This window comes from Talpa europaea (genome assembly GCF_964194135.1).
Source record: "Talpa europaea genome assembly, chromosome: 10".
NCBI classification, from domain to species: domain Eukaryota; kingdom Metazoa; phylum Chordata; class Mammalia; order Eulipotyphla; family Talpidae; genus Talpa; species Talpa europaea.
Window position 1 is genome coordinate 30,124,268 of NC_140077.1, and position 24,483 is coordinate 30,148,750.

The window sequence follows — 24,483 nt, forward strand, 5'->3', positions numbered from 1 at the left end:
CATGCTTTCTGCCACTTAGTGCCAATGTAATTTTAAACACAAATACAAAATCAGACACTGAGAGTGTTTGGTTTTAAGTGAGCCATCCCATCTTCCAAAAAAGGTCTACTTTTCAAGTTATCGTATATATTAAAATTCACACTTTTTAAAGATGGGCAGGAAACCTGGTTTGGGAGCTACAAACTGCCCTAATTATGTGCTCCTGGAGGGAGTGGAAGGAACAAGCACTTCTCTAGCTCCTGTTAAGGGCACTGCAGCAGCGCCAGGGACAAACACAGAGCACTTAGCTAAGTTCTTAGCATGACTTACCTTGCTCAAACCTCACAACAGACTCTTGGAGTCAGCAGTATTGTTATCCTCATTTTACAGATTGGGGGCAGGGGTGGGGGAGACTCAGAGATATAACTAACCCGGTGACCTAGGTAAATGTCCAGGGCAGGAGTCAAACTTGACTTTGTCTGACTCCAAAGCCCTCTTTCTTCCCCCTGCATCTCCTTTTCCTCACCTAGCAGAGTTAGTCCTACACAGAAAAGGCCAGAAATGCTGTTTTCCAATCAAGTCCCTAGTAGGAGTGGGGACTGCTAGTGTCCAAAACAGGACACTATGTCTTGCTTCTCAGAAACCCTGAGCTCTGGCCCAATAGCAGGCCATGTGCCAGCAACCTCTTCTACATGGTCTAGCTTGTCCTACTCTCAAGGAGCTCCAAGAACTGGTGGGAGTTTTATCCCATTGCCTGGGGGGAGGGGGCGTTGTGACCACCTGTCTCTGCATCACCTCCCTGATGCTGAACTACCAGAGACTCTGCCCCAGCTCTGCCCAATTGCCAAATCAGGCTCTCCAAGGCCGCCTGTTCATGGCCAGTCACCTGGGCCTTATTCAGAGAGGAGAGTGAGGGGCGACACCCAGCCCAGGGGAGGAGGAGGTGGCTCTCAGGGAATGGGGTTCTCTGCCCACCAGACACCCACTGGCAGGACGGGTTAATGAAGGCCGCCTGCCTTCTTCACTCCTTGCTCTTGCCTTTCAAGAGCTTGTGAATCTGGCACCTTGGGAAATGAGCCAAATTTTCTTGACCTCAGTTTCCCAATCAGCCTAGGAGGCACAGGGGAATCCCTTCACGCTGAGACCTGAGATCCCCCCTCCTGGGCAACCTGAGGGCTGTTCCCCTGAGATAATTTTTCCAGCCCCAACTGAAGACACAGGACTGGACTAGCTGTGTGTTATTCAGCTTTAGGGAGAAGACTCCTAGGAAGCACTAGGAATCCCCTGCCAGCCGCACGTAGCCCCAGGAAAAGTGAGGCTTCTGCTGTAGGTGGGGTGATTTTTAGCTCTGGCTGGTGGACAGAGCCTGGGAGGGACGCAGAGATGGGGGCCCGCGAGGGAGGCTGGGATCCAGGCCTGGAGAGGCGGCGCCCGCTGCCGGCCGCCAGGGGGCGCTCTGCACCAAGTCAAACCCGGGATGGCATCCGTGCGCGCCCCTGCAGCCCCCGCTCTTCCTGGAGGAGGTCAGTCTCACCCGGAAAACATTTCCTGAGCCGAGACTGCTGCAGCCTCTTAGCAGGCCAGAAAGGCCATCCACGCATCATCCCCAGAGATACCCGGGAGCCAAGGAACCTGGATCTGGCTGATGATGTCCGTCCTGGACAGCTTCCTTCTGGTCCTGCCCACCTCCCCAGCCCACTCGTCACATGGGGGGGCCAGGGGCAGGGCTAAGGCCAGGCCCGCGGGGTGAGAAGCAGGGGCGGGGAGCCGGAGCGCTCCCTCCAGGCGGTGCCCTGAAGAAGGATCCTCAGGCAGCGGAGACAGAGGTGTCCTGCTCCCCGCTCCACCAGGTGAGCAGACCCGGGCCAGACACCTCGCTAGAATCTTTCCTGGAAACCTGATAGGCACCTGCCTGCCAGGACCCAGATACCCGCAGGGTGATGGGGTGCTTAGTACCCATGTCACACACAATGGCAGCTGGGGACCCTGTGGGAGGTGAGTGAGGTGCCAGCAGGTATACAAACGGCTAGGCTGGTTCAGGCTAAGTGGGGACACTTGTCCACACTTGTGCCACACACGGGGTGGCAGTGAAGGCCAGGGCAACCTGGATTTGAATCTCCCCACCTCCACCATGTTGAACTTTGTAACTTGGGGTGACCCACCATTCTGTGGTAATACCTCAGGTGCTGCTGGATTAATACTTGGTCCAGTCAGCACCTACTAAGTGCTCATTCCCACTATTAATAATGCCTGCAGATGGGATGATGCCCAGGTGCAGAACACACTGGTCTGAGTCCAGGATGACCTGGTGTTCCTCTGTGGCTGGTGCCAACCAGAGCTGCTCCTAGCTGAGTCATCCCCCTGCTCTCTTTCCGCGGTGCTGCTTGGCAGGCTGGAAGCTCTGCCCAAGCTGTGCTGAGCTTAGCTGGGGTGTGGCTTGCTCTTGAACTCCACCGCTGAGAAAGGTGGGTGACTAGAGAGCAGTTTTCCGGTCTCCTCTGCCCCTGAGGTCATGCTCCCCTGGCTGGTGTACAGAAACCTCCATATTTGCCCTTTCACCCAGGTTTTCCACAAATCAGATGCCTGTGCCCTAGGATGCGATACCCCCAATGCAAGATGAGGTCTGCAAAGGTTACTCCTCCAGCTCATGTCCTCCTGGTATTATCATGCCCCCCCCCACACACACACACATACATATGCCCCATTGCTGTGATGTCAATGGGGAATAGTGAGAGAGAGGCAGGGACCTACACAGGGCACACTGCATAGTCAGGACACAGGCCTAGCTCACCATCTCCCAGACAGCGCTGTGATAGCAGGACTGCAATTGGGTCATAGTCAGGGGAAGGGCAGGGGCTGGGAAAGAAAGTAAAAGATATCAACATGCCCAAGGGGAATAACATCTCACACTTACACATACACACACGCACACTCCAGGGCCAGTCTCACCTGTCTTTAAAACAATCTTCAGTGTATTTTCCCCTCCCCTGGATCACAGTGCCCTGGTCTCTATCCTAGCATCTATCTCTTCCCTATACCACCCTTTGTGTCTTGAAGCTAGTTCCCCCCAGCTTTTGGGGCAATACCAGGTTGCTTTAGCCAGTCAGTATATCTCATCCCCCAGTCATCAGAATTGATTCAGTGATGGATTAGTGGCCCAATCAAGACCATGATGCTTAGGAAGGTAGGAAGGGCACTCTCCCCGGCACTTCTGGGAGAGACACTAAAAGATATGATCTTTCTTCTGATTATACATGAAGGGAAAAGTATTAGCTCCCAGAGCCAATGTCTAGCATTTTTAAATAATAAAGCAACCTTGTTGAAGATGAAACAGACACCACCCCAAGAAGCAAAGAAGAGAACTTGGGGGAGGGGAAAAAGAAAACAGGTGTGGTTGATGGTGTCAAGCTGCTGGATCAAGCCATGCCTGAAGCCCATATAATGAGAGCTTTCCTACTAAAGAGTCCATTAATCTTCCTTTATTTTTAAGTCAGTTTTAGTTGTCTGTTTTGTTTCTAGCAATTGAAAAGTTTTTATCTGATTATCATCTTTTCACCAAAATGGTGGGGGTGGGGGTGGGAATGGATATTCTGAAACTATAAGTATAAGGTAAAATATAGGCTACTCCGTTAAATCCAAATTTCAGATTAACAATGAATACCTTCTCAGTAAAAGTTGTTACCCATGCAGTATTTACTTACATTAAAAGAATAACTGAGTATCCTGTATTTTTATTTACTGAATCTGATAGCCCTATTTCAGTAGTATGTTCAAATTCACACTACTAGAAAAAGGAAAAACCTGGACATGGACCCAGAGTTTTTAATTCAAAAGTCCTTTCTATACCACGTCATGGTATAGTGGACTGCTTCCTCTTATTCCTCCCTCTCCACCATCTGCCTCCCAGACTGTGTGCTTAGAGAAGACAGAGGGATGTCTCTCTGAGTCCCCACGGGTGTCAGAGGTTTATTGTAGCTCCACAATCCTCAGGCCTGACACTCCACTCCTTGAACATCTTAGCTCTGCTTCCATTTCTGCCTCTGGACTTTGAGGCTTCATCTCTTCTCACTTTGCAATTTCCACTTCACAATTTGCAAACCAAAACCTCATTTCTCTTGGACCCAAGCACATGCTGGCTTCTCTGACTTGGGCCTTGCTGCCAGCAGATCAGCTCTCCCCAGCTGGCTTCTTCTGTTCCCAGGGCCCCAGGTCACTCCCTGGAGCACAGCCTGGCCCTTCCTCTCTACAGTTCCCATGTTCCTCTTGGGGAACACCAACAACAGGAGCTGTGCATGGCTCACCAAGGCACAGAGCATGGTGACACTGCCCACTGAATGCTGTCTAGTAGCTTAGAGTCCAGTGGGGTGACAGCTCAGCTCCTGCTTCCCCACAGCCCCAAGTGGGAGTGAGCTTTGGCAAGGCTTGTTTTATTTGTGTAGTAGTGATTGGGTCTGTAAATCACAAACACACTACAGCTTAATACAGTAGAGGGAGACAAGAAGGGTGATGGGAAGAACATTCTGGTACATGTCCTCCCAGGAGTTGCTCCTCTGCCTATGTGAACTCCTTGTGTATTTAAAGGGGACCATAGCCTCCCCCCACTTGGACCTGCCTCTCCCTTACATTGCCAAAACCACTATCTCAGTGATGTTGAAGCCTACAGAAACATCACCAGGCTGTTTCCTGACTGGGATTTTTTTTTTCAATTTTTCATAATTATAAACTATGCAATCATGGTGCTAATTTTCCCAAAATGGGAGGAGCCACACTATTAGCAGCCAGCATGCCGGGGTAAGGGTCTGCCTCTGGGGGCTCCTGGGGTTTTGTCCCTTACTTCACCTACACCACATAACCTCCACCTCCTCACTGACGTACGAGAGACACAATAGCATCTAAAAGCCATGCGCAGGTTTGCAGGTGCTGTTTGTACCCATTTTCAAGGATCTCTGGGAAATAAAGCTCCTCTTAAATCCAGGTCGGCTGATTACAAAGATCAAACAGCATCTGGCATGTGTTGCTTGCTTTGCTATTTTCTACCCACTGACTCCTCGATCCTTCGTTCTCTCTGAGAGGTAGTTGTCATTCTTGTTCTCATTTTCCAGACTTGAGGAACTGATACCTTAGGCCCCATGACTTGTTTGAGGCTGTTCCAATATCTCTGGGTACATTTGCATTTAGGGGGCTAATTCTTCACAACAAGGCTTCTAGTTTGAGATCCAAGAAACACCAGATAAAGGGCATTCTAAATATATTTCTTTTCTATAGATGCTGATCTCCTGTTACTGGAAAACAGGAATTAGCTTGTCTGCTTGAGGATGTGGTTGGTTCTTTATAAAAAGGATATACAAGAAATTTGCGTGTAGACGGCCAGCTTCATTATGCTGCCAACGGCTTCCAGCAGAAGAAGAGCATTTGCAGCCAGCTATTTCAGTAAGAATTTTATTTTATTCTATGTGGGATGTGACTACCTTTGCTTTTGGCTTCTTTCTTGAGGGGTGGGGCCACCCAAGGGCACCCAGAGGGGCTGTCTTGATCGTATGGGCTGAGAGCACCTAGGGGCATCTGTGGTCAGAGCCTGGCACAGCTCTCACCCCTCAACTAGGGAGCTATTCCACATCTGCTTGGATAAGCAGCCTTCCTTATGCTCGTGATTGCTGGGGGCCTTGATGAGTGACTCGGGCTTCTGATGGCATTCAGGGTCTGTGAGAACCACGGACTGAGGACGTGGGAGGCACGTCCTTCCCAGGGAGAACTGTGACTCATGGCTACTCTGTACCTACTTGTAGACAGTTTAGTCAGGCAGTTAATTCAGAAGCGAGGAAGATGGTTCAGTAGCCCCAGAAAAGTGCCTGGGAGGTAATTCAGGCAAAGTAGGTCCACCTTCTGGGTGATCAGATAGGTGGGTCACACAGGTGCCATCTATGGGGTGTCTCACAGGGGCTGGCTGGGTGGGTGCATTGCACAGGAGCTGGCTGGGAGGTTGTCCAGTGACATGCCATTGTCTCTGGGCCTGGGCACCCTCAGATGATGAGTGGGTATTTGCAGGGACAAAGATCCAGTTCTGTGATCACAAATCCAGGTGGCCTGGATCCCATGCTGGGCCGGGCACATGCTAGGGACACACCTCATGGAGCCGGCCTCTGAATATCACTGTCTGCAGTAACGGGTGGGGAGCAGTTGAGATTGGTCTCTAATGCCTAATGCATTGAGGGGGGGGAAGACGGTCTGTGAAATCTTCAGTTATTTTCTTTGATATTTTCTTTGGATTGAAAGGAAAAGTTACCTGCTCTTGTGGAAATTTCCAGTCACGAGATTTCCATGGTGTAGACGACATACAGATACTAGTCTTTGAGAGAAGGTGAAATGAGATACTGCTCAAGAGATCCTAATTTAAAGAACATGACGGGACTGATTTTGAACTGCACTGAAGTGCACATGACAAAATACAGTGAATTCAGTGGCAGGTGGTCCATTTATGGTGTGCAACCACCCCCCTCCAGTCTTCAACGTTTTCACTGCCCCACAAGAAAACCTCACTCCCCTTAAGCAGAGTTCCCTGCAGCCCTGCCTCCCCACCCCACTCCCGGCAGTCACTCTGCTTTGCATCTCCGTGGACTGACCTCTTCTGTCTGTTTCAGAGAAATGGAATCACACATGTGTCCTTTGTGACTGGCCTCTTTCATGTAGTCATGTTTCTTCTGCGGCCCATTGCCATGGTAGCATGCATCAGTGTTTCATCCCTTTAGATTGCATTAATTTTTAAATCATCACGTGACCAGAAACTGTTTGACAACTTTGTAAAAGAAAAAAAAAAAAAGAAAGAGAAGGACCAACAATGCCAATCTGGGGAGGCTTTGGAAGGAGAGAGCAGCACCGGGAGGCAGGTCCTCCCGCTATCCTAGGTCTCTCATGTCCCATCTCTCCATGTTTGAATCTGTCTTTGTCTCCCTCTAGCTCTGTCTCTGTGTTTCTCTGTCTCTCTGTCTTCACTGCCTCTTCTCCCTCCATCTCTCACCCCGTAGATTATGGAGGAGATTATTAGGGAATCTAAGCTTTCTTTTAGCTGAAATTTTCAGGGTAAGAGAAGGTTCTTTGGGAGTGGATTGTGATGCTTTACTTCACTTCCTTAATATGCGTTTGATTTTGCCACATCGAGGATCTGCCCTATAGCAAGAAGCCGGAGCCAGGCAGTCCAGTCTGTGTCCCTCCTGCAGGGAGACCTGCCCTGATGCTTTCACACATAAATGGATGCCATCCTTGGCTCCTCCACTATAAGCTGTGCCTGTGGCCCCATCCTGCCAACTCAAACCAGCTCAGCCTCTTTGCTCACCAACTTCCCAAACTCCTCATCATTGGTCTTCCCAGTACTTGCCCTGGATAGATGACTTCTTGTTGGGCACTGCCCACTGCACATCTGAATCACAGTGGGAAGAGAGATAGTGGTGTCTGCCCAAACCAACCCGGGTATCCAGAGAGAAGGACCCAGCTCTGACTCCAACCATTTCTACAGGCCCCCAACAACCAGGCCCATAGCTCATCTTCAGAACCAAGACCAGGGAGCCGCTGGGATGGGCATCCTTCATTGCATCCCTCCCTTAGGCCTCCTCAACTCTTTGGCTTTGCCCACTGGGCCTTTCTCTAGGGTATACCCTCTCCCCTCCCTGCTATAGATGGTAGGGATATTAGGGGGCAACAAGAACCTAGGTAGGGAGGCAAGAGTGTGTCCTGCTAGAATAAGAGACTCAGAGGACAGGAGATGAAGTCATAGGAAGGGGAGCAGTGGGGCATAAAGAGGAGTGAAACTTGGCCTCTTTCTCATGGACTGTAGGGAGCTGTTGGAAGTTGCAAGCATAGGGCTAATCAGATCAAAATTGTTGAATAGGAGGAGTGACCTGAGCAGGATGTGAAGTCAGCTGTCAACTGGGGGTCACCTTCTCATTGGTGCTGCTGGTTCTGCCCTTGGCTCCTCCATCTCCTCTCCATAAGTAGCTAGAGCACAGCTCCTTAAACCTAAATCTGATTAACACACCCCAGTGGATACCCACTGTCACTTCTCCATCTGGCCCATCATCACCATCACATCATCTCTTTTCGTGTGCCCCCACCCACTTGGCACCAACACCACCCTCCTTGCTGTGCCTCGCTTGTGTCTTTGCTTGTGCTGTCCTCTCTCTGGAGCTCCTTGCCCCCAACTATCCATATGGCTCACAAAATCACCTTCTTCAGCCTTTTACCCTAATGTCACCTTCTTTTGAGACTTCCGCTGGCCGCCTATGAGTCATAACGTGGCCGCCATTACAGAACCTTTGAGCTGGGAGAAGTGTGATGGGCGCACCTCTAGGCAAGAACGCCATGGACTCTCCCTGCTCTTACCTAAAGTACATCAGTTTTGGGACCATAAGTGCTTTTTGGATTGCTGCATGCTTATGATCAATTTCCAGGGTATGGAAATGGTTGTTTTTATCAATTTTGTCTAGATTTACAGTTGCATTTGGAGAAGAGGCTTTCAGCCACAGTCAGACTTGCCCTGTCTTCCCTCTCCCATTAAGATATCGACACTGTGCTGCAGGCTTTATTGCCACCACGATTGGTTGTTATTCATGCACCACTTAGAATTAGTAGGGGAGGGGTGAAAGCTCAGGTTGAAGACATCTGCACAGTGCTCCAAATATGCCTGACACCTAGTATATGTTTAATGGCTATTGAATGAATGAATGAAAGGCATGGAGCGAGGATTAATGAAAGTCAGGTGGACTTTTGAGAACCTGAATCAGTAAAAATGGAAAGGGGACAGCAATTTCAAGAGATACTGGGGAGAAATATGGGCGATGCTTGGCAGTGTTGCACAGGGGTGTGTGAGGGTGTCTGGGGTTTCCATCTGGGTAGCAGGATACTCGGTTTGGTGGTGTAAAGTAATCCTGCAGAAACCAGGCCCTTCATCATAGAGATAAAAACACACACGCACACACACACCGCTGGCCCAGTAGTAGAAGTTGAAGGAAGCTCCGTGGGAAGGTGGAGCAGCAGCAAACCCAGTTGCTTCTTCATGCTGGTGAGGTAAATCAGGCTGCCCTGGAATAGCAGCAACATGTGCAAGCTGCAAAATGGCTGCTGCTCCCTCCCAGCTCCCCAGAATCTCACTGTGACCCAGCACAACGGGAAACATACAAGAAAGGGAATTCCAGGAAGCACCCAGCCTCGCATTACAGTCATTACAGAACCTCCTCCCTGCTTTGGGCTGTGAGAAGCCAGTGGAAGGTTGGAAGACTTTCAGAGATTCTAGCAGCAAATCTCTGGGGAAGGTGGCTGATGGGTGGGGCACAAGGAACTTAGACAGGGTGACTTGTGAGGTAAGATGCCATTTCAACAGCCCCGGGAAGGACTGGTGAGAAGCTGCACCAAACAGGAGTGGTAGAAACAGGATTAAGTCTGCACTATTCACTAAAGTGAGTGCACAGGTCTCGGTGGCTGGCTGCGTGTGGAAGGGGGCGCAGGAAGGAGGACAGTGAAGCCCAGCCTTCCAGTTTGGGCAGCTAGGAGGGCAGAAGGGCCTTTGTTTGGAAGGAGGACACAGGAAGAGGGACAGATGTGAAAGGGACTGCTTGGTGCCCTTTCTGACTAAGCCACCCAGCATGCTCTGTCCTCTCTATCCCCTCTCCCCAATCCATCTATCCATCCGTCCATCTGTCCATCTCCCTTGCATCCCCCGTGGGCTGCCCTGGGTGGTACCCACTTCCCAGCTTCACACAAGAAATGATCTCAGCACCTGCCCCCATCCAGCACCACACATACCACACAGTGGCCTGTTTCCATCTCTAGCCTCAGAACTTCTGGGTCCCTAGGGCAGGGAACTCTTGGAACCTTCATCCTGAGGCTGGGTTGGTTTCTAGGAGATCACTTCTAAGGGACTCACCTGGTAGGAAAGGTGGATAAAGAGTGGAGGAAGCTTTTCTGGTTGTCCCAGCTACTACTCTGGCCTCAAAACTAAGTGAATATCATTAGTGTTGTGTGCAAAAATTTCCTCCCAGTCGGTGGGGTTTCTCTTTGTTTTTGTTATTGTCTCTTTTGCTGTGCAGAAGCTCTTTAATTTGATGTAGTCCCAGCTGTTTATCTTTGCCTTCACTATCACTGCTTTGGGTGATGTGTCTGTAAAGATGTCTTTGATGTGCATGTCATGTAGTAGCAGCACTATTTACAATAGCTAAGATTTGGAAACAACCCAAATGCCCAAAAATAGATGACTGGATCAAGAAGATGTGGTACATATACACCATGGAATATTACTCAGCATTCAAAAAAGATAAACACATGCAATTTGCAGCAACATGGATGGTGCTGGAAGGGATCATGCTCGGCGAAATAAGCCAGAAAGAAAAAGAAAAATACCGGATGGTCTCACTCACAGCAGGAATCTAGAAAACTTAAATAAGGGACCAGGAAAATGAATAACTATAAGAAAGAAAATATCAAAATCAACAAATAACTATGAACCAGAGACACTCTATGGGGGGTGCGGGGCGGGGAAAGGAGGGCTTGGGGTCAAAATAAGGGGGTTGTAATTGTATGGGGAAAGTAAAAATAAAATTTTAATTAAAAAAAAAAACTAAGTGAATATCCCCTGTGCCTGGCAGCATAAGACATGCAGGAAATGAGATGGAAGGTAGGATCTTCTTTTTTTGTGATGAAAAGAGCAAGGAGGAAGGACCTAAGGCACCAGATAACTAGGAATAACAGCTAATAGATTGAGAGCACCTTGAAGTTTACAACTTAGTTCAACCAGGCAATTTCACCTAACCCCTGTAACCAGCCTGAGATATTAAGGTTCCCATTTTACAGATGGGGAGAGTGAAGTCACTTGGTCCTGCTCACTCAGCCAGGAACTGGTGAAGCTGTTTCCAAGTTTGGGTTCTGCCCAAAACAGCCTAAGACAAGGGTTTGGGTGCAGGGGTTTCTTTGGGAGGTGATACCAGGAAGCAGAAGGCTGACTTTCAGGAACTGAGGAAAGTGTGACGTGTCCCCGGCTGCACCCAGAAGGAAAAAGACTGGGGAATTAATCTGCTCCTTTTCTCCCTCAACTATAAAAGCTGCCCCTGGAGGTGTGGCACAGAGCACTTCTACACTTTGTTCATTTGCACAGGAGCCACAGAGTCTCTGTGAATTCGGGGAAGCTTTCCCCCATCTCCCGAGACTGAGAGCTTGGATGGGGGGCCATCAGCAGGTGGAAACTCCTTCCAACACCTATGGCTGAAATCAGAGCTGGGATGGGACATGGGGCACCCAAAGCTGGGCTACAAGCTATAACATATACCCCAAATAGTTCTCCCTGCCCAGACTGGGAGATGTGCTAGCTGGACATGTCTGGGGACATGAAACACTAGGAAACACAAGTGCAGAGGTGGGGTGGGAGCAAGGAGAGCTGGGGAGGACCAGTAACAAGGTGAAGTATCCCCAAGGGAGCTGAAATTCTCCACTCACAGTGAGGAGCAAGGGCAGGCGTGTCCGTCAGACTGGGTGTCATAACAGCACGCCACGGGCGAGGTGGTTTAAACAACAGAAATGTATCTTCTTGTGGTTCTGGAGGTTAGACGTGTAGGATCAAGTTGTTGCAGGTTTGGTTTCTTGAGGCCTCTCTCCTTGGCTTGCAGATGGCCTGTGTCTTCACATGGTCTTTGCTCTGTGTCCTATGTGCTAATCTCCTCTTTTTATAGGGCACCATGCATGTTGGATCAGGGTCCACCCTAATGGCCTCTTTTCACTTAGTTACCTCTTTAAATCCATGTCTCCAAATACAGTCACATTCTGTGGGTTGAGGCTTTAACATATGAATTTGTGGGGTGACACAGCTCAGCCCATAGCAAAGAGGAGAGCCCTGTTGATTTCCTGGGTCCTGGGAAGCAGCGAGGCATGTGGGCCTCTAGACCAGGGAGGCTGGGGAAAGGCCTGGCAGAGCTCTCAGTGAGTGTCTAGACAGAAACTCTGCCAGATGCACTGTTCTCCAGGAAGGCCAACGGAAACCCACATTTACCCACCACAGCAACTGAACCTAGTAGGTGCTGAGTCAGGAGCTTTCCTTAGAAAACCAGTTTCCTTTGAAGATTTCTGTTCCTGCACATGTAGGAGAAATGACTTGACCCTGAGAATGGTTGCGAAATGGCAGCCCTGGGCGAGGGTTCCCAGTTCTGTTCTCTGCAGCACCCTCCCTTGCCATCTTTCTGCTGCCTAGCTCTGTGGGACCAGGGCAGCTCTCCTGTTGGATGGATAAGGAATATGAGCCTCAGAAAGTTCACTGACTCTCATGATGCACAGCTAGTGAGCAGCAGAGCAGGACTTGGCCCAGATCTGAGCTGACCCATCTCTAGTACTCATGTGTAGCTCTGCCTTTAGGGACTTGACTACCACAGCCATCAACTGTGCACCCCCCCCCCCACTGCCAACTCGAATCTGGAATATTTCTATTAGGCTCCCCACAGAATGATCCTGTTAGCAATAAAGATTGGCTTTTCTCAATATGTTAGATGGCTGCCAGGTAATAATACCGTAAGCCAATTACCATAGAAACAAGCATGGGAGGAAGAAGCATCCTGGTGGCTTACGAGTAAGGTAACGATAAACAAGGGCACCTAGATGCCGTGGCATTAGCTTTCAGATGCCTGCCCTAGCTGCCATCCAAGAGTCTGAAGACCAGCTCAGCCCATTGTTCAGTTAAGAAATGGGGCCTCCCCGGTGGCGCAATGGTTGAGTGCTGGGCTGCAAAGCTGCCCGCAGCCTTTGCAGCACCAGTTCGATCCCTGGCCACTGGCGAGGGTCCCACATGGGGCGACAGTCCTCTCCTGCTGCCCGCTGCTCCCCTCAGCAGTGTACTTCGTCAGTCTGTCTGTTCCGTTCCCCGTTCTGCTCTCGTGGGTTCTCTCACCCTCCCGTGCATCTGACTGTACCCAGTGCTTGGATAGATAGATAGATAGATAGATAGATAGATAGATAGATAGATAGATAGATAGATAGATAGATAGATAGATAGATAGATACATAGATAGATAGATAGATAGATAGATAGATAGATAGATAGATAGATAGATAGATAGATAATCCCACTTCCTCTGCCCAGACCACTGTTCACTTTTCCTCTTAGCTCCCAGCATAACCTGTTAACTTTTAAATGCACAAGGAAAGTCAGCCTTTCCTACCAGCACATCATTTTGCCAGTTCTGAAAAGATAAGAACAGTCTTCAGAGAAAGCCAGGCCTGGGTATAGATCCTGGGTGTTATAAAAAGACTTAGTTCATGATCGTCCTCAGCTAATATGAGCCAAAATGCGATACTCACTGTAAAAGGGAGGGCCTGACAGGCCATGTCTCACAGTATTGTTATAAGGATTCAATACATAATAAAAAGCAGAATTCAAGGAAGGGAATAGAGGGAATCCTGAAAGGACAGGAACTCCCTTCCAGACAAACCACTGACTCCTACTGTTGGTCTCTGGTTGTGAACTGTTGACTTTGGAATTTTTTTTTTTTTTTTTTAAGAAAAATGGAGGTATCTGAAGGAAGTATTCTCTGAAATCTTCCATGTGGATCATGGGCGTCTAGGAGGTACATTGGAAGGTGTTGTAAACACGTCATTGGAATACCAGAGGACAAGAGAGAGAAAATAATGGAAAAAATATTGCAAGTAATATTGCCTGAGAATTTTCAAAAATCAATGACTGTGTAGTAGAGAACTTATCCTTGCCCCTAAAGGGGGCAAACTTAGATTAATTGCAAATATATTTTGTAAACTTGAGGGCAACCACAAAAACAATTTCTAAAGAGATCTATCTATCCAGGCAGTCTGCTTCATCACACAGGTACCATATGGTAGATACCTGTGCCCACATCTTCACTATGGAAACAAATAAGAGCCACCTGGCATTACACACCCTGGAAAGTTGAGATACCAGCTCAGCCCCCTCCAACTGGTGACCTGGCACACATCACTCACCACCTCTGGGCTTCACTTTCCTCTTAAACTGGGAATCAATAAAACAAAATGAAAATGCATACACTGTGAAAAAATGAAAAATGATGTAAGAATTATATAAAATAAAATATTAAAAATAAATTTAAAATAAATAAAACGCTTTTGGGCAGTGATGTGTGTGAACCATGACAACAGGGCCTGGCACATGTGGGTGCTGAGCAAGGGTAACTGCTGAAATAATGATTTTGGCAAGTGCACTGGGGGAGACGCTGCCCCTGGGCATAGTGTGTCCTTTGCCACATCAGGGCTGGTTCTGAGACTGTGTGAGTGCAAGAATGAGAAGCAAGGCCATTCTGAACTGACAGGTGGCTGGTCTGGCACCTTGGAGACCCCCAGGGCCTGATGCATGTACCCACTGCAATAGACCTGATAGAGAAATAGAGAAATAGACTTGATGTCAGTCCCACAGTGCTAGCCCTGGCCATTGCCCCGGTCTTTGAATCCCAGAGTACTGTGTTCAAGCCTTTTCCTTGGACTGATTCTCAAGCAACTCACGTTCAGGACCAAGGCCCTGAGTCTACACAGAGCCTTTCTGAAAATCACCAAGATGCCGCTTTTTTTTGGATGACTAGCACAGGCGCTTTGACTTGCTGAGCAGAGACCACCTGATGAATCCCCTCGAACCCCTTCAGCCAGGCACACATGGGCAGGGTCCCAGATACCCAGCCTTACTCAGAGACCCTCACACAGTGTGTGCTTAAAATTATTGGGTTGAGGGCTTTCATAAATTCCTAGGGATGTTGGTAGAGAGTAAAATTCAACACTGAACACTGAAAAAAATGAAGAAGTTGCTATGGGAGTAGGTCCAACGGTCCCCATCACCCTGCCCTGGGACAGACCAGGGACCCTCCACAGTCCCTTGTGCTCTTTTCTGTCCAAACCCCTTCTTGGGCACAAGCCCCCAGGAGAATGGAACAGGCCCTGTCCTTGAGGACTCACACACAGAAGGACAGGCTGCCCTGGATGTCTGTTTACCTTCTTTGATTCTCTGACACCAACTGGGCATCCACAAGGCAACTCTACTCTCTGTGATAAGGGAAGATCCCATAAGAAAAGTGCTCAGTCCCACAAGGCTGTCTCAGACACTGGATGCAAGTGGGGTGCCCAGGGTACCTGGGGTAACCACATTCTATCCAACTTGGCTACAAATTTGATAGTTCCTGGATCTTCCTCAGTTTCCATAATTTGCTATAATGGCCCACAGAACATAGGAAAACATTTTACTTCCTATTGCTGATTTATTCTAAAAGATACAACTCACAAACAGCCAAATAGAAGAGATGCATAGAATAAGATATGGGGAGTGGAGGAGGACTAAGAGCTTCCATACCCTATCTTGGGTGCAGCTTCCTCTTAGCACCTTCACATAGTCACCAACCCAAAAGCAATTTGAATCCTGTAAGTCAAGGTTTCGTGCCACGGTCATTTTATAGGCGTGATTGACCAAGTCATTCACCTTAGTACTTGAACTCGAGCTTGGGGAATGAGACTAGAGGTGGGGCTTAAAGTTCCAACCCTCTAATCATGCCTCGGTCTTTCTGGGGGTAGGTTCCCTTTCTGAAGCTCTTATGTCACTTCATTGTTATAATAAACTCAGATATGAATGAAAGGGCTTGTTATGCACAATGAAAGATAATCCTATTGCTTGGGAGATTCCAAGAGTTGGAGGAGCTCTGGGCCAGGGGCAAAATTGAAGTATATTCTCCATCACACACACCCTCAGTGTGAGTGTCCGAGAGACACTTTCTCACACTTTGGAGCCTTCCACAGTGCCAAGTGCCGGGTTCTGGTTATTCACAAACCTGAATGGAGAGGAAGGGCCTAGGTACCCAGCACCTCCCATGGAGCCCTAATCATGTGACCAGAGATTTGGAGCAGCACTTCAATTCTGAAGGCAGAAATTTAACAAATATCAATGTAGCATGTCTTAGCAGCCATTATTTATTGAAATTCTACTCCCTTTAGACCATTTAGAATCTCCATCTATTTTTTCATAAGTCTTCACATTGTTCCCCAAAGGGTGGATGTTGTTAGTCTGATGAGGTTAATGTTAGGAATGATTAGGACCCTAGGCAACAGAATTCAAACTCAGCCTGTTTCTTGCCAACTTACTTTCCAGTCTCCATGCAGAGCTCCTGGACTGGAATCAGGAGAAGGGGCAGATTAAACCAAGAAAGTATGGCTGGTGCAGCTCTTAAAACTGCATCAGCCTTGACAGTGGGGTGAGGCCCATTATTGCGGTATGACACACCTCCATAGAACTCAGCAGCTTCAAACAGTGAACAAGTATTCGTGCTGATGGGTCTGTGAGTAAAACTCCCCTGAGCTCACAGTCTTATGCATTTGACTGGCATGTCCAAGGGTGTGGGGGCGCTGGTTAGTGAGGCCTCACTCACACTTGTTAGGGTTACTGGCTGTCAGCTAGGGCAAACACTGAGTTGATAGAACCACATGTCTCTCTTGGATCCAGAAAGGGGTGAGGAATTTGGGAGGTTTTGCAATCAATCTACCATAGGAGGGATCCAGCTGCTTTTTAGAATTGCCAGGTCTGTCTTGGAGCTGCATTTCCTCATGGTGAGCTAAGCATTTGGGGAATAATTTTTGCTCTAGGAGACACCATGAGTGTAGATCAATTTGCTCCTTCGTCAGCATCTGGGGTGGCTGAATATAGATGTGTGTGGGGTAGAGACTGTCTTCTGGGAACCCTGGTGCTGAGATACCAACAGATCTTCTCTTCCCTGAGCTTGAATTGGGCCAGAAGGAAAGCAGGTGTGAGAGTGTTGGCAAGAGACCTCCTTTGCAAAAGGGGGCCACTTGAGTGCCATCTGGTTTATTTTCTGCTAGAATCAGCCATCTTTAGGCAGAAGGCAAGCTAAGAAAGTGCTTCACAGTGGAAATGCAAAATAGCAGTACCAGAAGGAATCACTCTTGATTTGAGTGTATTTTAAATATCAAGTGCATGCTTTTGAAATCATTTCATCAGCTGCAAGGTGTCATGGTGGCAGTGTCATGTGTGATTAGGATGAATGTCCTAGAGGCAGATGAACCTGGATTCAAATTTCAGCCTCTCTCTAATTCTGTGTAACCTCCATTAGGCTGCACCTTATCCCCTCAACTACACAGGAGGTCATGATCACTTCTAACTCAGAGTTGTTTGGGCTAAAATACTTACTATTACTTCTTCCTTTCCAGTCTGTATGCCTTGATTTCTTTTTCTTGCCTAGTTGCCTATAACCTCCAGTATAATGCTGCAACAAATGATAAAGGTAGATACCCTTTTAAATCTATTGAGACTTGTTTTGTGGCCCTGCATTTAGTCTGTGTTGGAGAATGTTCCATGTGCATCTAAGAAGAATGTATATTCTGCTATTGTTGGGTAAAATGTTCTATTATGTCTCTTAGGTCTACTTGGTTTATAGTATTTTTCAAGTTCTCTATTCCCTTATTAATGTTTTATTTCTTATTGAAAATGGGATGTTGACCTTTCAAATTATTGTTGTATCTTTTAAATCCAAGTCTGTGTAGGTTTGCTTCATGGATTTTGGTGCTGTTATGTTAGGTGAATATCTACATTGCTATATCTTTTTGATGAATTAATCTTTTGATTAATACGTATTGTCCTTTTCTCTTATAATAATGTTTGTCTTAAAGTCTGTTTTGCCTGGTTTTAGCACATCCACACCAGCTTTTCAAAAATTATTATTTACAAGGAATATCATTTTCATTTCTTTCACTTTCAACTTATTTGTGTCTTTGAATCCAAATTAACACTCTTTAGACAGCATATTGCTGGATCATTTCATTTTTTATCTATTGTGCCTACTTTCATCTTTTAATATGGAGAGGATAACCCATTTATATTTAGTGTAATTAGTAATTAGTGATAAGTGATACTCCTGCTATTTTGCTAATTTTTTTCTATGTATCATATCTATGTTGTTCCTCACAGCCTTAATTACTGACTTATTTCATGCTGCATAGTTGTTATTTATTTTGTCATACTTTTTTATTGCCCTTGTCATTTCTCTTACTCTGTATCCTTGGGTTGTTTTCTTAGTGGTTGCCTTGGGGATTATGTTATGTTTTAATTTATGACAATCTAGTTTGGATTACTAACAATATCAATAGTATACAAAACTTATACTATATGTCTTCATTTCCCCACTTATATAGTTATATAACCTGTTGTATGCATATAAACTTAGGTTTGTAATTATTGTTTTATGTAGTTATCTTTTAAATCAGATAATAAAAAAGGAAATTATAAAGAAAAATGTGTTAACACTGTCTTGAATATTTGAGTTATTTTCTCATGTTCTTTCACTTCAGCCTGAAAGGGTCCCTCTAATATTTCTTGTAGTGCAGGTCTACTAACAATTAATTATCTCAATTTTTGTTTATCTGAGAATGTGTTTATTGCTTTTCATTTTTGAAAATTAGTGTTGCCAGAGACTAAATTCCTCTTCAGCAGTTTTGCTTTTAGCATACTGAATATATCACCCCACTGCAGGCTAAAGTAAGGCAGTATGTCAGGACCAGACATGCACAAAGCAAAAGTAGAAGTGTACACCCAGGCAGGGGTTGAATTTTTAAACAAATGAGGATGAAAGAAAGGCAGTAAAGAAAGAGGTGTTTGTCAGAAGTAGGAGGGCCTCATCCAGTCATACCTCTGGGTGAACTGAGATTCCTATAGTTCATGACCAACAGGAAACTCAGCCAGGAAGTATTAAGACAGGGAGTAGAAGGCCTTCTACTCTTCTGCCCATGGACTGAAAGGATCGCCTGTGGTTTCCAGACTGAGACATGCAATGATTAGCTTGGTGACATAACTGGGGAAATAAGGAAGGAAATGCTCTCTGTGAGAGAATGGACGAGTGGGAGACTGCACCATCTGCACTGAGTTAGGAAGATTACGAAGTGAGAGAGGAGAAGAGGAATGTGAAAAACATGGGCTAAGAGGCATGATATGGGCATCAGTTAGAATTCTCCAGGTTACAAATCACAGCAAGGCAATCCAAGCCAGCTAAAGCCAGAAAAGGGGAATTTATTGGAAGGATTTCAGAGATTTAAATATCTTTTGGGGGCTGGAGAATCAGTCTTGGGAAATAAACAAGAATGATCGTGACTCCAAAGAGCCTCAAAACAAGAAGCACAAGGATGATCTCCTGGCAGGAATAAAATGGCCAGGAGATCCACTGTGCTAGAAGGTCCCATACTCACAGCAGCACATTGTCACTGCCTCCAGTACTGAAAAGCTAACCCTAATACCTGTCAGTGTTTTCATGACACATTCAAGATTAAATCAAAACTCCAGCAACGTCTAGCCTGAGCCTAGGCCACACAACCTGCAGGGACAGAGCTTCCCAAGAAGAAGGTGAGGGATTCCTCCAGAACAGGAAGGGACTCGATGTTGTAAAACCCAAAACAAGTTCTGTTCCACTGCAACAAACGAAGGGAAGGGAAGGTATAATATTGAGAGTAAGAGAGATGAGAAAAGAGCCGAAGAGGAAGGGAGAGATGAATGATGCAAAAGGAGGGGGAATGATTAGAAGAGCAGATGGAGGTCATGTGCCCAGGGGAGGGGGTGGTAGAGCTGAGGAGGAATCTTGACCTTGGGGAGAGGTGTGAGTGGAGCAAGGAAGTGCCTGCAAAATTTCCGTTCTATGCATCTGTTCCAATCTCTGCCTTCCCATAACAAGCAGGTGTTTTCACGAGGGAGAAGACTTGTTTTTCAATAAGTCTAAACTGACCAAAGAAGTGATTCATCATTTTCTAAAATCTGCTTCTTATGAGATTTCAGACCTGCTTCCTTTTTGGACCCTCATAAGGACAGGTGTTGCCATTTGAGCCCAGGCAGGCTACACTGGGTAACCCCCCTCCCCACCCAGCTCACACCCAATGGTTTCTCTGCCCCCTGCTTCAGGGGAAGAGTAACGGCTCCTTGGCTTAGTACATCACATTCCCAGGACCCACTAATGAGGTCACACTTCCCTTTTCTCTCAGCTTCTGACTGCCAGAAATAGGAACTCATCAAGGGACCCTGCCTGATCCAGGATGTCAGGCCTCTGAGTTGGGGTCCTTGCCTACTCCCATTGTGCTCTGGGGGAACCCATATTCTCACAGTAGTACCTGCCCAAGTGTGGGCTCCATATACTCTCTAATGGTAGCTTTACCTGTCAAAGTCTCTTCAGTGAGACTTTGCAGTTGAATAAAATCTTAATCTGAAAACTGCCCAATTAGGTAGGCAGCCCAGATTGTTGACCAAATGGAGCAAAGATTTTTAGGTGAGTAGCGTTTGTCCAAAACCAACATTTACAAGTCTTAAAAAATGCGGCCGTACAACCTATGGTAGACACAGCTGGGCTGCTCAGGGCCCCAGCTGCAGAGAGTGAGGTCAGCTGACAGTCACCAGCTGTTAGCTCTTTTAGGGTCAGTCTCAGCTTTCAAGCCAACTTCACACTCTTCTTGGGTAGTCCCCAGTCAATGACTACACAAGGGAGTGATGGTCAAGGTCACACTCTTCTTGAGAAGGCCCCTAGCCAATGACTCCAAAGGGCAATAGTTCATTGACCTAACCACCTCCATCCAAAGCTAAACCCTTCTACTGGACCATTGACTCCAGAGCTCCCAGGGGGCCTGGAAGGGCACTGTAAGGTGTGTGGCCCTCTGACACTCTCCTCCCATCCATTCCCCTTCTTCTCCCTCACTTCCTAAAGAGCAGTTTAATTCCTAATAAAACTCTCATCTCTGTATCTATCACTAGAGAACCCCGCTGGTCGCCACTCATTCATCTAACCCAGCTCAGATTCCCTAAGCCACGTATCCCCTTGGACATGCCCCAGGCAACATGTCACTTCTAAGGGACTTGCCAAGCAGTCTCTGAATTCTTCTGTGAACTCTGATGTGTCTGGGTGATTTTCCACCCAAAGATGTAGATCCAGGATTCTAATCTGGATTCTACATCTTTGTCCTTAGGACTTTGCCCAGAACCCCGGGATATTAAATTTGAGTTCAGAAAAACAGGAGTCCAGGGTTCTAGACCCTTCTGGCAGCCTGGGCTATATATGGAATGGCTGCAGTGGATTGCAGTGTGTGGACAAAACAAATGAAAAACCATGCTCAGTGCCTGAAGGAGACATTGGGTCAAAGGACAGAGACAGACGTTGGGCCCAAGGCAACCAGACTGAGGTCAGGAACAGTGCAGTAGGACAGAGAGAGGCCCTGCCATCTGGACAGCAGCTTACAACACCTACATGCCCCACACTGAGGATAAGCTCAGAGCACCAGCAGCAAGGTCACCAGAGTGGCAGAGAAGATCACCTTTGATGACTCTCACACAATTTCGCTTTTTAAAAATCTGGAAAGAATATTTGAAATTCAGTGTAAGTGTAATTTATAGTTTTAATTCAATTCATGGGTTTTAAATTATGACTTAATTTTAAAATTATGGGTAATAATTATAGGTAATTTAAATGTTATATATTTAAAGTATGAGTAAGGTCTTAATAGGACTTGGTAGGAGGCCTTTTAGAAGGTTCCTGTGGGTGGCCTCAGGTATAGGTGATCAGGGAGATATAACCAAGAGGTACTGAGCAGGCGGAGTATGTTCTACTGAGTAGATTAGAGTCTAGAAGAATGTGGCAAAGTCTGGCAGGCAAAGATAGGCAGGTAGAGTATGTTTCCAGTGGGAAGACTGGCTAGAGTGTCGAAGAGGACCAACGACATGGTGACTCTCAGTTTCATGACCATGGAGATATCACAGGTTGACAGAGGGGCTCGACGCCACTCAGAGACCCAGACTGCAGGGCCTCTGCCATCTTCTACATGGGACTTCCAAGCTGTTCCCACGCCAGATCACCAGAAAGGGCATCAAGCAAGGTGGACTGTGTGGAGATAAAGCCACATCATGTCTGTAGAGCATCTGGAGGTGCCCAAGAGAAGGGGAGAAAAGATGTGGGTGGAGAGCTAGCACTGTCTGCCCAACGTGGGGAGTTGATAGTGGTAGGGAATGAGCTGAGTTGTGTTAGCAAAAGGAAAACCATTTTAAGTTCTGATTGATAACATTTGCTTATTTTCTTGGTATAAAAACTGCCACCATGATCAGTTTCAAATTACCAGTATGATCACCAAACTAAGGAGTTGGTAAGCCATCTGCAGACTAAAGGATAGTTGTATGAGGGTTCTTCAGGGAAAAAGAACCAATAGGAGAATAAATGTATGTCTCCATGTGTATTTAATATTTCTATCTGTTTATTTACTAATACATAGAGAGATCTGCAGTGGGCAAGCTGGAGACCTAAGAGAGCCGATGGTGTACTTATAATTTGAAGGCCAGCAGGTTGGAAACCTAAGAGCCAATTTTCAGTTCTAGTTGAAAAACAGGAACCAAACCTAAAGCTCTAGGTAGTCAGATGTAGGCCGGAAACTGACTGTGCAAGGCACACTCCCATCAGGAAGGGCATTCTGCTGCCATTCAGTCAACATCTTCAGATGTTAATTTCATCCAGAAGCACCCTCATAGTCACACCCAGGATATTGCTTAACCAAATGTTTGGGCACCCCATGACCCAGACAAGACAATACGTGGAATCCACCATCATAATGACATTTTCACCATACAGATAGGCTGGATGTAAATTGTCTTAATAATGTAGGCAGTAGTAATGAGGTAAAATGATTAGGAAGTAATGACTGTGGAATATGTATTACCATTTTTAATATAACTTATTGAATTGTAAGTTTCTGTAATTTAATTTCTAGTGACATCTGTGTTAAACTGGCTTGCAAAATTCCTGAAAATTTAACAATTAGGTCTCACAGCAACTAGTACCAGCTGGCTGGACCAGCACACCAGTGGGGTATAGAGAAGCAAAATGCTAGTGAGCCGGAGCATCAGCTGCCTGGCCCTGCTGAGCAGGAAATCAGGAGACCCTCATCCTGTGACCCCTGTGTAAGGGTAGCAGAGTTTTCCCCCTCTGTCTCTGGAAGAATTTACTCTGCTCTTTTCCAACTCTAGAACAGGAAAGCAGGGCTCTTATCTATATGGCACTTCTGTGAAAAGTAGAGAAAGATTCACCGTCCTGGAGACAGCTCCCCTCCACCATGCTAGAAGGAGTGACTTTGCCAGCTGAGCCTAGAGCCAGCCCCAGTCCCCATCTGCTGGATACCTTTGTGCAGTGCACTGCCTATATACAACCATAGAGCAATCCCTCCCTTATCTGTGGCTTTGCTTTGTGTGGTTTCAGTTACCAGAGGTCAACCAAGGTTCATACAATATTTTGAAAGAGAGAGAGAGCCCATATTCACATAACTTTCATTGCAGAATATTGTTATAATGGTTCTATTTTGTTATTGTAGTTGTTAAGCTCTTTCTGTGCCTAATTTATAAATTAAGCTTTATCACTGGTATGCATACATCAGATACATGCCTATCCATGACAGGCAAAAGCAGAGTATGTATAGGGTTTCAGGCATCCACAGGGGTCTTGGCACTTATCCCCTTGGATAAAGGCAGACTGCCATACCTGTAACTTTGCAGAGAATGGAGCTGTCACCAGTAGATTCTTGGGATAAATGCCCCTTATTACTGTCAACTAAAAATAAATCGAGGCAAAAAAATTAAGTGAGTTTATTAAAGAACCAAAAGCGAAGACTTGAGCCTGGAAACAGCCTCCAGATAGCTCTGGGAAAGCTGCCCGAATCCTGAGCTTCTCACTGAGATTTATACAGTTATTTCAAGGATTTCTGTAGAGACAAAGAAAATTTGGGTAGGAGTCCAGTTAATGTATTTATCTGATGTTATCTACACCTTGTAAAATTTTCCCTATGAGGAGCCTTATTTTCTGGGAACTGGGAGTTCTAGCAGTGCCATAAACCTTGAATTCTGTCTTTCCTTAAAGTTACTAGTTTGAGGGAAAAAAAGGTTACTAGTTTGTCTAGAGGCAGCTTTTGTTGCTGTTGTTGATGCAGCTTCTTTTTGTTTAAGATTTTTTTATTTATTTTTGCATATAAGAACTGGGGTGTAGGCCAGAGGTGTGGGGGTGAAAGGATTCAACAGAGACAGAGTGGGGAAAAGAACAGGCAGATCCACTGAAATACACTGCTGAGGGGAGCAGCGGGTGAGCCAGGAGAGGTCTGCTGCGCCATGTGGGTTAGCTCCCTGATTGGGCATAGAACTCATGCCGCAATGGCTGCCCATAGCTGGATAGCACTGAGACTTTAGGTTAAAACCCCTGTGCCACCAGGGAGGCCCCGATGCAGCTTCTTCACAAGTCCATTTCAGCTGTATCTTGAAACTTTGCTTGAGCTCCATCGTTGAAGCCATGGAGAAAGATGTCTGGTTGATTTCACTTCCTACCACTTTCTGACTGGGAGACTGGATGACAAATGTGCGCCGCCCCCCACCCCACCCCGCGCAGAAGCAGTGTCCCTGGGGGTGACAGCAGGCAAAACTTGCCTCTGGTGGCCCAGGCTCAAGAATCTGCAGTT

General features: G+C 46.7%; 1 protein-coding gene across 2 annotated transcripts in view; it reads left to right on the forward strand.

Annotated features, from left to right (window-relative positions):
- Nucleotides 1-5,357: 5,357 nt before the first annotated feature.
- ARHGAP22 (Rho GTPase activating protein 22) overlaps nt 5,358-24,483 on the forward strand; it is a gene marked incomplete at its 5' end in the record, with an annotated part of 141,371 nt that continues 122,245 nt past the window's right edge. For both annotated transcript variants that reach the window (XM_084244415.1, XM_084244417.1), the window contains one exon: nt 5,358-5,409. In XM_084244415.1, coding sequence (XP_084100541.1) covers nt 5,358-5,409 — 52 coding nt within the window. The remainder of the gene's footprint in view (nt 5,410-24,483) is intronic.